Consider the following 13,784-nt stretch of genomic DNA (forward strand, 5'->3'; position numbering starts at 1 on the left):
GGGTCCTAACCCCTTATCGTCGCACCATGTTACACAAGAGAAAGAGGAATTTGGTGATCTTGGCCTGTGAGAAGTCCATAACAAATAACTTGGACATGGATGAATTTGTGAGAGTTTTTGCAAAGGGAAACAGGAGACTGTTGTTGTAGAGTGGAGTGGAGAGAAAAGACAGTGGAGTGGAGAGGAGTGAGAGAAATAAGAGAGGAGTGGAGAGAAAGGAGATTTTTGAGCTGCTAAGTTGCTAACAAAAAAAAACAAGCCGGAAAAAAGAAAGAAAACAGTTATAAAATGTTCTGCTCTATATCTGTTGTGCTTTATAAATTAGTTTGAGAAGTGATTTTTTTTTTTATTATTTATAAGACTACCTTTCAGTTTTGTAAATACTGACTATAGTGTGTGAAGTCTTATTCTAGGTTCAAATTTATTTGAGAATTAGGCCATCCAGTAAAGATAACTGTTATGTTTGTTAAAATCTGGATGAAGGATATTTTATTTTATTTTTTATTTTTCAGTCCCCCCCCGAGGGATTGCCACCTTATTGTGGTCAGGGGGTTTGCGTGCCTCAGTGACCTTAAGAGCTATACCAGCAGGAGCTTAGTCTTCAGGTGGGACACCCAAGTTGGACAGGTCTGAAGGTAGAGGCCTGACAAAGTGCAATCCACTTCTCCAGGTTGGGGTTGGACACATAGCTAACAACCTAATTCCATGAAGAAAACACTGTTACTATAAGCACAGAAAAAAAAAGTGCTGGAGCCTGATGTGTATTCATGATGCCCCCTTCGCATTTCTGACTGCCCCCTCATATATGCCTGCCTAGAACCGGCCCTGTACTAGACTCTTGTAGAATTGCAGGAAATGTGGTTCTATCAAGTACTAGTCTGGAACGGTTGAATACCAGAATTTTTTTTATATATGCCGATAAATAATACATTTTGGCTTTGTGATTTTACTTGAAATTTCATGGTTTACAATAGAAGATACTGCCCAGAGCATTGTGTGTAAATGGGATGTGTAATACAGATGAATATGATGACTTATAATGGGCAGAATACTTTTGCAAGGCCCAGAATAAACACATTTTCTTGGGTTTGTGCACATTGATCTGTTTTATTAGCTGTCCATATATTAGCAGAACCACAGTGATGCAGTTCATGAGAAGTGAGAGAGGCTCTAAACTACTTTTGGAAAGTACACTACACATGATATCTTTGTGTGCAGCACTGTGTGGTACTTTTTTGCCTTTAGAGCTGCACACCACAAACATTTAAAGATTCAGTGAGCTCAGACACACAGTGAGTGCGGAAGTGTTTTTGCTGTCTTCAGTTAGTGTTGAGTTCACGGTCTCAGAAGAGCTGCAGCAGGAAAAAAACAATTGTAGGTTAACACAGAAATGCAGAATTTTAATGGATATTGTGTTTCCTTCTCTGGAGTGCTGCTGCTTGGTGTTCTCCAGGGTATGTATTGAGATAAATATGGGACCATTTTAATGAACATCGCAAATTAAGCTCTTTTAATCAATCATTCACAATCAATGAGTTATCTTCTTTGTAGCTTTCTAAGTCGAGAGGCAATCTGGAAAATGTTCTGAAATGCACAAGATACAGAGCTTGAATTAGTGGGGGGTTTCCATTACAAGTGCATATCAAATTAAGCACTTGTAATGTCACTACAATAACAGGACGCCACTGCCGTTCAACTTATTTCTCATGTAACTGTCTCTTATCATTCTCTATCTGCAGAAAAATATGTGGTTAACTTCAGTAAACCTGACATGAGACAATAGATAAAGAGCAGTAGAAAGTAACACCAGTGACCTCAGATAAACAAATAATAATATAAACAAGCTAGGAAATTGTCAATTATGACACTTGAGTGGGGCAGATATAAAACAAATGATTAGACTGATTGGTCAGCAAGTTTCACAACACCTAACAAATCAGCAAATTAAGAGAACAGCCACCAGTGTTTAAAGGCACAGAATTGGAAATAAATTCAGAAATGCTGCTGGCGTCTGAGGTTGAATTTTCAAACCATGATATACTGTACATATCTAACATCAGTCAAATATGTTTATGAGGGATGGCACTGAACTCATAGCTCTTTCAGTTTTCAGTCCAAAAGCAGAAAAAAGGGGTGAAGATTTTGGTCCATAAAGATTAAACAGGACCTTCTCAGAGCAAGAAGGTCCGGGTTCGAGCCCCGTGGCCGGCGAGGGCCTTTCTGTGTGGAGTTTGCATGTTCTCCCCATGTCCGCGTGGGTTTGCTCCGGTTCCCCCCATAGTCCAAAGACATGCAGGTTAGGCTAACTGGTGACTCTAAATTGACCGTAGGTGTGAATGTGAGTGTGAATGGTTGTCTGTGTCTATGTGTCAGCCCTGTGATGACCTGGCGACTTGTCCAGGGTGTACCCCACCTTTCGCCCATAGTCAGCTGGGATAGGCTCCAGCTTGCCTGCGACCCTGTAGAAGGATAAAGCGGCTAGAGATGATGAGATGATGAGATGAAGTTAGCACGGATCGTGGTGAATTTCTGTTCAGCTATTTTCGTGACCACTAGGCGCGTGACGTCATTTAAGTTAAACAAATCTCTTGAGTTGAGTCCACTTCCGTTTACTTACATTGCCGTTCTGCTTGAGTGCAGACGTGCATTCAGGAATTTCCAAAGAAAAACCATGCCTTATTGTTGTGCAGTGAATTGTAACAACAGGACCGGTTCAGGAAGAGGTTTTTCCTTTTTCCGAGAGAGGAGAAGAGGCGGAGAGAGTGGATTGTGCGTGTGAAGTGAGAGGATTGGCAGCTGGGTAAATACGCCGCTCTGTGCTCCGATCACTTCGAGGAGGATTCATTTTTGAAGAATCCCCATCTGTTGGAGAGTTTAGGTGTCAGTGTTGGACAGAGAAGGCTCAAACCTGACGCTGTTCCAACAAAATTCGAGCGCAAAAGCAAGCAGTCAAAGAAGAAATGGACCAGCAATGCTCAAGCAAAAAGGAGAAGATTGGACGTAAACATTTTTACCTTTGCTTGCAATTTTTCAAGTAAAGAATCCTGAGGGATCCTGTACAATCATTGTGTAAATGAGACAAAAGGGATAGTTTGTCATGGCTACCTGCTAGCATGCTAACATGCGATTGACTAACATGATAAATTTCTGTGTGTGTGTGCATGTATGTCCGAATGCAAGTGTTCCTAATGAAGTGGCCACTAAGCTGAAGTTAATTTGTCACCGCTAAAATGATACCTGCGGGCATGCTAACATGCTAATGGTTCACATGCCATTTGCATGCTAAATGTATGTGCGTGTTTATACAGACACACATGTTCCTAATAATGTGGCCATTAAGTTGAAGTTGATTATTCAAAGCTAACATGCTAACTGCTAGCCTGCTAACATGCTCAATGTATGTCTGTGCATGGTTTTACATGTGGTCCTAATAAAGTGGCCACCTGCTGGCATGCTATTGACTAACATGATTAATGTTTGTTTAGAGTAGGCTATAAATAGTATAATGCTTGTATTAATATTAGCAATAAATTATATTAGCAATATAAATGAATCCACGTTCTATTATAGGGATTATGTGTGTGCCCCTGTGCGCATCAGTGGGTAACCCCATTAAATGTCCTGGTATGGGAGAGTTTGCCAAACTAGAGCGTGACATAATATTGCGGATGCGCATACAATTGGTTGGCAAGAACTGTTCACAATGGCTGACAAAGTTGCATCATCGCCTCGTTTTCGTAGCGGTTTATCACAGTACGCAAGTTCGTTGCCAACTGATGCTAAGCAAAGATATGCAGCAAAGCTTCTGTACAACAGTGGCACCAAAGTTTTGCCTGATCCTTACGCAGTTACGGACAAATGGGACCCAAATCCAGGCACCTGGCCTGACCTGACCTTCAGCGATATCTACCTGTATGTGATTGACACGCCTTCAATATACACAAAAGAATCAATGAAAGCCTACAGGTCTCTTGATGCATACAAGTGTTAATTATTCAGTTGTTTTATTGAAATACTCATTTATATTTGCTTTTTGGGGCGGCACAGTGGTGTAGTGGTTAGTGCTGTCGCCTCCCAGCAAGAAGGTCCTGGGTTCGAGCCCCGGGGCCGGCGAGGGCCTTTCTGTGTGGAGTTTGCATGTTCTCCCCGTGTCTGCGTGGGTTTCCTCCGGGTGCTCCGGTTTCCCCCACAGTCCAAAGACATGCAGGTTAGGTTAACTGGTGACTCTAAATTGACCGTAGGTGTGAATGTGAGTGTGAATGGTTGTCTGTGTCTATGTGTCAGCCCTGTGATGACCTGGCAACTTGTCCAGGGTGTACCCCGCCTTTCGCCCGTAGTCAGCTGAGATAGGCTCCAGCTTGCCTGCGACCCTGTAGAAGGATAAAGCAGCTAGAGATAATGAGATGAGATATTTGCTTTTTGCGGGTGACACGGTGGTTTAGTGGTTAGCGCTGTGGTCTCACAGCAAGAAGGTCCGGGTTCAAGCCCCGTGGCCGGTGAGGGCCTTTGTGTGCGGAGTTTGCATGTTCTCCCCGTGTCTGCATGGGTTTCCTCCGGGTGCGCCAGTTTCCCCCCAAAGACATGCAGGTTAGGTTAACTGGTGACTCTAAATTGACCATAGGTGTGAATGTGAGTGTGAATGGATGTCTGTGTCTATGTGTCAGCCCTGTGATGACCTGGCGACTTGTCCAGGGTGTACCCCGCCTTTCGCCCGTAGTCAGCTGGGATAGGCTCCAGCTTGCCTGCGACCCTGTAGAACAGGATGAAGCGGCTAGAGGAGATGAGATTTGCTTTTTGCACCTAATAATAAAAAGACATAACGATAAAATAGGCACAATATAATCTTTGAAACATAAGTTAATGTTGCTTCACACGCACACACCAAAGATATACAGTACAGTACTAAACTTAAGCAAGTTCTACATCTAGAATGCACAAGCAGTGTTTTAAATCCAGGCTATGCTATTTATCTTCAAATACATATCATGAAAAGTTCGACCAATCTTCTAATGTCAAATATTTATACTGCAAAAAGTACATAAATTTGCCACGAGCGCGTTTGCAGAAATTGTACTCATGTGTACTGCATACAAATCAGTATCATGTTTTTACCCAAGTAATCATGTTAGTCAATAGCATGCTAGCAGGTAGCCATTACAAATCACCTTCAAGTTAGTGGCCACTTTATAAGGGACACTTGTGGAAAAACATGCACAGACATACATTGAGCATGTTAGCCATTGTCATGTTAGCAAGCTAGCAGTTGTAGGTGCATTTGGTAATTATTAAGTGATCTCATTCAATCAGTCTCATTAAATTTGAAGGTTAATAATTAAATTGAATCAGTCTCATTTGAATCGTTTAAAGTGAATCATTCAAGTGAATCATTCAAGTGAATCATTTAAAGTGAATCATTGAATCATTCAAAGTAGTGAATCATTCAAAGTAAATCATTCAAAGTGAATCATGCCGTTTATCCTGGTGCTTAATAGTAAAATTAACAGCCAATGGTATTATGGTATATTCCAAATTATGATCACTTATCATATTACATAAATGATATGCACCTTTCTGAATTCTTTGGGAGATTGGGGACTTCGGAAATATTGGAACACAAATAAAACACAGTTTGTTTAATAAATGAATTTATTATAACAAAGATAAAAATGGATAATAACAGTTGGAATCATTATATACAAATATGATATGGTGTGTGTGTGTGTGAGAGAGAGAGAGAGAGAGACCTTGGGTGTGGCTCTTGAGAGGGTTGGCTCTTGTGGCTAACTCCACGTGTTTGTGGGGGAGGAGTTAAGGCCCAAGGACGACCTCGTGGAGTTAAAACAAAGAAAGGTGTGTGAGAGTGTGGGGGAAGGAATACCTCATGATGAAGGCCTGGATTAGCCTTGTGTGGCTAAGCTAAGACAAAGGGGAAGCTAGCTAACGTGGGTTTGTGTGTGCCACGTGTCTGGGTAGGCCTGGATTAGCCTCGTGTAGCTAACTACACGTGGTGAAGGCCTTGTGATCCCTTGAGACAATACAATTAGCCCTAGAGGCTAATGGAACAAAATAATTAGCTTTGGACGCTAATGAGCCAAAAGAAATTAACCATAGGCTAATTTCACTAACTTATAACAGTACTGAATCCACTGAAACCTTGATAAGATCAAAATGTGTGATAAGGAGATTGAGGATATTGGTAGGGAATAAGAGACAGAGAGAAGCATGCACAGCCTATCTAATTGAGAAATTAAAAACAAAACAGATCAATTCAACACACTGCGTGTTTAACAGTGTAACAGATAAACCTGGGTTTAAATTCACACTATTTCAATAAAAGCAAATTCCTAAGACTAGCTTTAATTATGCCCAAAATATACCTAGTCTTACTTCCAAATCCCACTTCTATGCGAGATTGAGAAGATGTCCTGAGACTTGAGTTTTCCACCGTTGGGAAGATCTTCCATGAAGCACAGGGGATTACGTGGAGAGAATTCACAGGAGCTCGTAGACTTCTGTAGAAACAAAGAATTCTTGGTCCGACGCTTCGTAGTTCGGGGAAGAAAATCTTTGTAGAACAATGTGCACAGAACTTTGGTCAGAAGGAATCCGGTCGCTTCTAACTTTTAATTAAAACTGCGTTTGGGCGGCAGTCGTGATGTCACTTCTAATACGAATAAACCGGCTGTAACTCAGGTTGAGTTTAAAGATCACGCGACTCTGGAGTTTACCTTGGCCAAGGGTAAGAAAGAAATCGCGCAAAATCGTGGATCTTGCAAGAAAGAGGTGGTTTTAACTTTACTCGTCGAGCGAGCTTTCTCTTTATATCTGCAGACCGCTGGTCCCGACGGAAAGAGGAAGAGCGGAGCATTCCTCTTTCTCTTATGCCTTCAGAGAGGACGTGGTGGTGATCCCGCCCCGGCGTGACGCAGGTCAACACGGAAGTGGGCTGATGGGAAATGTAGTTTCTAAAAGGGACTGTACCTACACAGTTAGTATGTTAGCTGTGACTAATCAACTTCAACTTAATGGCCACATTATTAGGAACACCTGTGTCTGTATAAACACGCACATACATTTAGCATGCAAATGGCATGTGAACCATTAGCATGTTAGCATGCCCGCAGGTATCACCAAATCAGCTGTTCGTGCGTTTTTACTCATCTTTTGGTTGATATCTAAGCAATGTCATAGCACAACAAATTATTTCTGATAAGGAAATTTTATCTAATATAATATTAAACTGCAAAACAAAATAATAAAAAAATCATGTGTCTTACCAGATATAAAGTGTCGAAAGCAAACACGGTCGTTGTCAGTAGGTTCCCACTTGTCACGCTTAATTGCTGCGATCCAAAGCTTTCGGCGAGCTGCAGGTTTCTTTGGTCTGCGGTAAAAGCTCTTGGGATCATTCTTATCAAATCTGTATGTGCAGCCGATAACACAACACTACCATAATTAATTAATGACCCGATAACTCCGATTGGCCATTTATAAATAGCCTCTTGCCAACCAAAACAACATGTGACCATTTGGTGACGTCATGCCGAACTTTCCTATATGTTATTATTGAATTGTTGAAAATTAGCACTGTATGTTTCTCTCCAGGAAAAAAAAAGTATATTTAGAAAGTGATTAAATAAATGAACCTCCTAAACGTGTGCTCGGTTCGCAAGTAAACACAGAGCTGCTCCCAGTCTGTTTGGCTTAAATGACGTCACGACGACGGCCCCCTGGCAGTGAAAGTGCGCATAAGTGAGATGTAAACAATCCTTCAGAAATTGGGCAAAACAGTATATTTTAAGCATTTTATTCAATTTTCGTGTGCAAATTAGACACCAGGAAGATTTAATTCACTTTTTGGGTCATTCATCTAGACAATGAAGTTGATATTCTACATTTCTACATAGGGTGGCACGGTTGCCTCATAGCAAGAAGGTTCTGGGTTCGAACCCAGCGGCCGGCGAGGGCCTTTCTGTGTAGAGTTTGCATGTTCTCTGCGTGGGTTTCCTCCGGGTGCTCCGGTTTCCCCCACAGTTCAAAGACATGCGGTTAGGTTAATATGGGACGGCCTTGGGCTGAGGTGCCCTTGATCGAGGCGCCTAACTCCCAACTGCTCCCCGGGGGCTGTTAGCATGGCTGCCCACTGCTTTGGGTATGTGTGTGTGCTCATTGCTCACGTGTGTGCATGTGTGGTCGCTGCTTCAGATGGGTTAAATGCAGAGAGGAAATTTCACAAGTGTGTGATGAATAAGGTTGTGCTTTCTTTTTTTTCACCTATGACTGTTGCCTATGACCTTTAATGGAGATAATAAATAGAAAATTATGAAATCTACTGTTTTGTTTTGTGACTGCTGCTCTCTTTCACTCTCCTCTGAAGCATTAACAGTGAAAATATCAGCCATGTGAACATCAGACAACCAATGTATGGAAAGGTTAAATTAAAATGCACTGTTATGTTTAACTGTTTACTGCAGAATCACTTAAAAATCCACCATCCAGGTGAGTTTTAGTGATTGGCACAGTTCCTGACTGCACAGCTCGTAATATTACTCTGCCTCCTATTCTGCTTGAAGTGGAAATAGGAAATTATGATCAGGGAAAAATCAATATCAAATAAGCCTAACACCAGTAGATAGAAAGGTTTCTGATGTGTACTGCTGTTCATTATGTTTTCCTCTGCTGCAGGTGTGTGTGTTGTTTTGGCCGACACAGTGATGGTGCTCAAAGCTGGGAGCTCCCTGGATCTTCCATTAAAATATCCAGTAGAATCAGGGTTATTAGTTCAGTGGACCTTCAATAAGAGCACTTTTGCTGAATACAGTACAGACCAAAATTACACATTTCTGGAATCACAGTTCACTGGACGGTTAAAGGGGGATGATGATAAAGTTGGAGTAACTGTACAAGATCTTCAACCTCAAGACTCTGGAACCTTTGTAGTGGCTGCAAATAGCATTAATACACAGTATCCAACACAGACATTTAAAGTTTATATTCAGAGTGAGTATGATTTAATTTTATAAATGTAATGAGAATAATTTTAAACATGTAAAGATTAATTACATAAACATATTAATTGTTTCAACTCTCCTAGTCCATATATTTTAAATAAGTGGTTTTAGTCTGACCATCGCAAATTTATAGCTTTGTGAATGTGTTGTTACAGTAAAACATTGCAGTTGCAGTTTCATGGGTTCCTTATTTGTGTGTGTGTGTGTGTGTGTGTATGCATAGGTCCTATAACAGCTGTGCAGATTGAGGAGTCTCAAACATGGCTGACGTCCAACAACAGTTGTGATGTTGTTGTGAAGTGTGCAGCACCCGGAGCTGAGAGGGTCTCCTACTCATGGAGCGGCTATCAGACTGCAAGTGGAGCTCAGCTGCAGTTCAGTCTCTCACCAGCAGAAGGAGCTGTTACACTGAACTGTACTGCAGCTAACAGCATCAGCTACAGTTCTGCTTCAGAGACACTGAGCTGTAGCACCAACACAGGTACAATTACACTTTTCCTTCTGGGGAATGAACACCATCGTCTTCAACAAAACTTTAACCACACAAGTTTTCCAAAAATATCTTCTTACTGAATCTTGTGTGTGTGTGTGTGTGTGTGTGTGTGTGTTCAATTGTGCATGTACTGTAGGAGCTCCATTGTCAGTGCTCAAACTGATCAGTAGTCTTGTGGCGGCCTCTCCCTATCTGCTGGTGACGATCATTCTGGGTGTAAAATGTTACAGAGCACACGGTAAATAAAATAATAATACGAATAAACAGTCTGCAAATAAATTGTCAACAATAAAAACATGAGCTGAATCCTTATTTATTTATTTATTTATTTATTCATTCATTCCAGGTCATCATAACAGCCAGTATGCTGTAACTGTAATTGAGGAATAAGCGCTTGGTTCTTTGTGGTTCTTAATTCACAGCTTAACAGTTTAGAGAAGGTGCAAAAATAAAAATTAAAAATTAAAAAGACTTTGCTTAAAATATCTTGCATTGTTTTATTTTTGTAAATAATGTTTTCATTTACACTCAGATCTCAGTGACACAGTATATTTACCTGTTCTTATGTTTGCACATTTCTGGATTGACTGCTCTTATGATTGCTGGGGAAACTCAGTTTTCACTCTTTCTTCAAGCTCTCTGGTTCGTCTTCCAGTCCCTTGTATTTCAAAAGATCCTAGTCTTTCTTCCTTGGTCATTTGATTGCCACGCTTAGCACATCTATCACAACATTCTGCTCCATTTATATTCTCAGTGTCTGTTTGTTTTGCTGTACTGGTTATCTGTCTGTATCTGTCGATCACACAGGATTTTTGTTGACTTCTAATGCTTTGTGTGATTCCACTTGTGAGGAAATACGACTGTCCAAACCATATTCATGTTCATCTGTCCCTGTACACAAGCCTGGCCATGTTTACTGCAGCTAATATCATAAAGTGCTGTAAAAGACGACATGTTTGTGTCATCTGATCAAGGATCTGTGAACAAAGGAGGATTTTAACATCAGAGTCTCTTTACATTTAAATAAACTGCTCCATTTGCCCTTTATCTGTTTCTGGACTTTTGTGAATGGATAGTTTCTGACTGTATTTTTATATACTGGACTCTTGTATTTATTAATAAACCTCCTGGACATGGATCCTCACACATTTCCTGAGTCTTACAACTTATTACATTTAGCAGATACCAGTTTACATCAAGTTTTTGTTTATAATTATCAAAGAAAATCAGTATTAGCTTTTCTGGGAAAGAAAAAAAAAAACATGACATATAATGAAATAGTTAAACCTCTACTGAAATGAGTGTATATGATCTGGAATCTGTATATTGCACTTAAAATGAATTGCAGTGTCAGCTGTAATTCAAATCACAGTTTACTGTATATTAATGTGTTTGTTATTATACATTATTGTTTTGTCTTTAATAATCACTTGTACAGGAACCTTAAAGCCACACACCCCATACAAACTAATTAAAAAACACTTTGAACGCTTTGTTTTGAATGTGTTTTTTCTCCAGTGTCAGTATGGATATATACAGTGTATTGTCTGATCCTGAAAAGCTACACTACACATCGCAGAACCTGGTACAAACAGTCTCCTTATCCAAAAAAAGCCCAGTTGTGTTTCCATGTCGTGCAGAGACTATAATAAGAGCAAACCTCCAACAATCTTCTCTATATTCTACCAGGGATCCTATACTGAATGTCCTGTATCACCACACTCTGGTATTGCAGTAGCAACATCTTGTAACACAAGACCCAATAACAGATGTGAAAACAGCTGAGAATATAGAGTTATATGCTGCTTATTATGTCAATTTGCACTGCAGATCACACCAAGCCATTTTCTAGACTGCTTATCTGTCAGGATGACGTTAAGTGAAAGGCAGGGTACACTCTGGTCACGTCTTCAATCTGTCATGGAGCAAATACAGAAATGAACAACCATTCACACCTACAGGCAATTTCAAGTAAGCAGTTGACCTAATCAGTGGGAGGAAATTCATGCAGGCATGAAGAGAACATGCAAACTCCACAGAGAAAGGCCCTTTCAGCTGCAAAGTTCAAACCCGGACATTTCTTCCTGTGAGGGGACAGTGCTAACCAACATGGCCTGGAGGGTAGAGAAGCAGCCTTGGGCTCAAATGGTCACCAGTTTGATTCCTGGGGCTGGCAGGAAAAATGTGAGGGAAGTTTGGTAAATGAACAGCACTTTCCCCTCGCTCTGTATCATGGCTGAAGTGCCCTCGAGCAAGGCACCTGATCCCTGGGCACTGTAGCATAGCTGCCCACTGCACTGCTCATTGCTCACTTGTGTGTTCACTGCTGGGTTAAATGCAGAGAAGGAATTTCACTGTGCTTTAGTATATGTGACAAATGAAGGCTTCTTCTTCTTCTTCTTCTTCACCATGCCACCCATAAATTTACACACTTTGTATCTTTTGCATTGTCTTTACATCGTGCCACGTGCAAGGGGTGCAACACAGTACCTGTATATGTATTTGTATCTGTTTGGTGTTCCAAATAGCTATAACCTGTATCTGTATTCCAATATAAACTGAAAGTGAGCATGGTCACTTTATCAGTTCATAAGAAGTGAGAGAAGCTCTGAACCTCTTTCTGAAAATACATTTCCCATTATATCTTTGTGGGCGGAAAGGTGGTGTAGTGGTTAGCCCTGTCGCCTCACAGCAAGAAGGTCCGTGTTCGAGCCCCGTGGCCGGTGAGGGCCTTTCTGTGTGGAGTTTGCATGTTCTCCCCGTGTCCGTGTGGGTTTCCTCCGGGTGCTCTGGTTTCCCCCACAGTCCAAAGACATGCAGGTTAGGTTAACTGGTGACTCTAAAGTGAGTGAGAATGGTTGTCTGTGTCTCTGTGTCAGCCCTGTGATGACCTGGCAACTTGTCCAGGGTGTACCCCGCCTTTCGCCCGTAGTCAGCTGGGATAGGCTCCAGCTTGCCTGCGACCCTGTACAACAGGATAAAGCGGCTAGAGATAATGAGATGAGATTATATCTTTGTGTGCAGCACTGTGTGGTACTTTTTTGCTTTTAGTGCTGCACAATGCAAACATTTATAGATTCAGTGAGTTCAGACACAGTGTGGAAGTGTTTTTGCTCTCTTCAGTTAGTGTTTAGTTCCCAGTCTCAGGAGAGCTGCAGCAGGGAAAAAAAAAAACAGTTGTCGGTTAACACAGAAATGCATAATTTTAATGGATATTGTGTTTCCTTCTCTGGAGTACTGCTATTTGGTGTTCCCCATGGTATGTACTGAGATAAATATGGGATCTTTTTAATGAACATTGCAAATTAAGCTCTTTTAATCCTTCACAGTAAATGAGTTATCTTTTTGTAGCTTTGTATGTCAAGGAGCAATCTGGCCAATGTTCTGAAATGCACAAGATACAGAGCTTGAATTAGTAAATGACATTAGAAAATGTCATGTTGTGGAGTAGTGGTTAGCACTATTGCCTCACAGTAAGAAGGTTCTGGGTTCGAGCCCAGTGGCCATGGGAGGCCTTTCTAGGTATTGTGGAGTTTGCATGTTCTCCCTGTGTCTGTGTGTGGTGCTCTGGTTTCCCCAACAGTCCAAAGACATGCAGGTTAGGTTAATTGGCGGCTCTAAATTGACTGTAGGTGTGAATGGTTGTCTGTCTCTATGTGTCAGCCCTGTGATGATCTGGTGACTTGTCCAGGGTGTACCCTGCCTCTCGCCCATAGTCAGCTGGGATGGGTTCCAGCTTGCCTGTGACCTTGCACAGGATAAGTGGTTATGGATAATGGGTGGATGTCATGCTGTAAAGATATCTGGGTATATTTCAAAACTAATATCATAAAGTGCTGTACGACATGTTTGTGTCATCTGATCAAGGATCTGTGAACAGAGGAGGATTTTAACATCAGAGTCTCTTTACATTTAAATAAACTGCTCCATTTGCCCTTTATCTGTTTCTGGACTTTTGTGAATGATCTCTGGATAGTTTCTGACTGTATTTTTATGTACTGGACTCTTGTATTTATTAATAAACCTCCTGGACATGGATCCTCACACATTTCCTGAGTCTTACAACTTATTACATTTAGCACATCAAGTTTTTGTTTTTGTTTATAATTATCAAAGAAAATCAGTGTTAGCTTTTCTGGGAAAGAAAAAAAAAAAACATGACATATAATGAAATAGTTAAACCTCTACTGAAATGAGTGTATATGTTCTGGAATCTCCATATTGCACTTAAAATGAATTGAAGTGTCAGCTGTAATTCAAATCACAGTTTACTGTATATT

The 13,784-nt window shown here is 40.9% G+C and overlaps 1 protein-coding gene across 1 annotated transcript; it reads left to right on the forward strand.

Moving 5' to 3' along the window:
• The first annotated feature begins 1,254 nt into the window (after positions 1–1,254).
• Positions 1,255–10,678, forward strand: LOC132874075 (SLAM family member 8-like). Its single transcript, XM_060910001.1, has 5 exons — positions 1,255–1,454; positions 8,686–9,000; positions 9,235–9,492; positions 9,641–9,742; positions 9,851–10,678. Exons 1-5 carry the CDS (start codon positions 1,391–1,393, stop codon positions 9,892–9,894), a joined length of 783 nt encoding a protein of 260 aa, XP_060765984.1. The 5' UTR covers positions 1,255–1,390; the 3' UTR covers positions 9,895–10,678.
• The last annotated feature ends 3,106 nt before the right edge of the window (positions 10,679–13,784 follow it).

Source organism: Neoarius graeffei, chromosome 1 (assembly GCF_027579695.1).
Source record: "Neoarius graeffei isolate fNeoGra1 chromosome 1, fNeoGra1.pri, whole genome shotgun sequence".
NCBI lineage: Eukaryota > Metazoa > Chordata > Actinopteri > Siluriformes > Ariidae > Neoarius > Neoarius graeffei.

Bases quoted from the DNA above. Each gene is read 5' to 3' on its own strand.
- LOC132874075 (XM_060910001.1), top strand. From the start codon at position 1,391: ATGCAGAATTTTAATGGATATTGTGTTTCCTTCTCTGGAGTGCTGCTG. The intron at 9,001-9,234 runs GTGAGTATGATT...GTGTATGCATAG, and splicing joins ATTTAAAGTTTATATTCAGA to GTCCTATAACAGCTGTGCAG. The intron at 9,493-9,640 runs GTACAATTACAC...CATGTACTGTAG, and splicing joins GAGCTGTAGCACCAACACAG to GAGCTCCATTGTCAGTGCTC.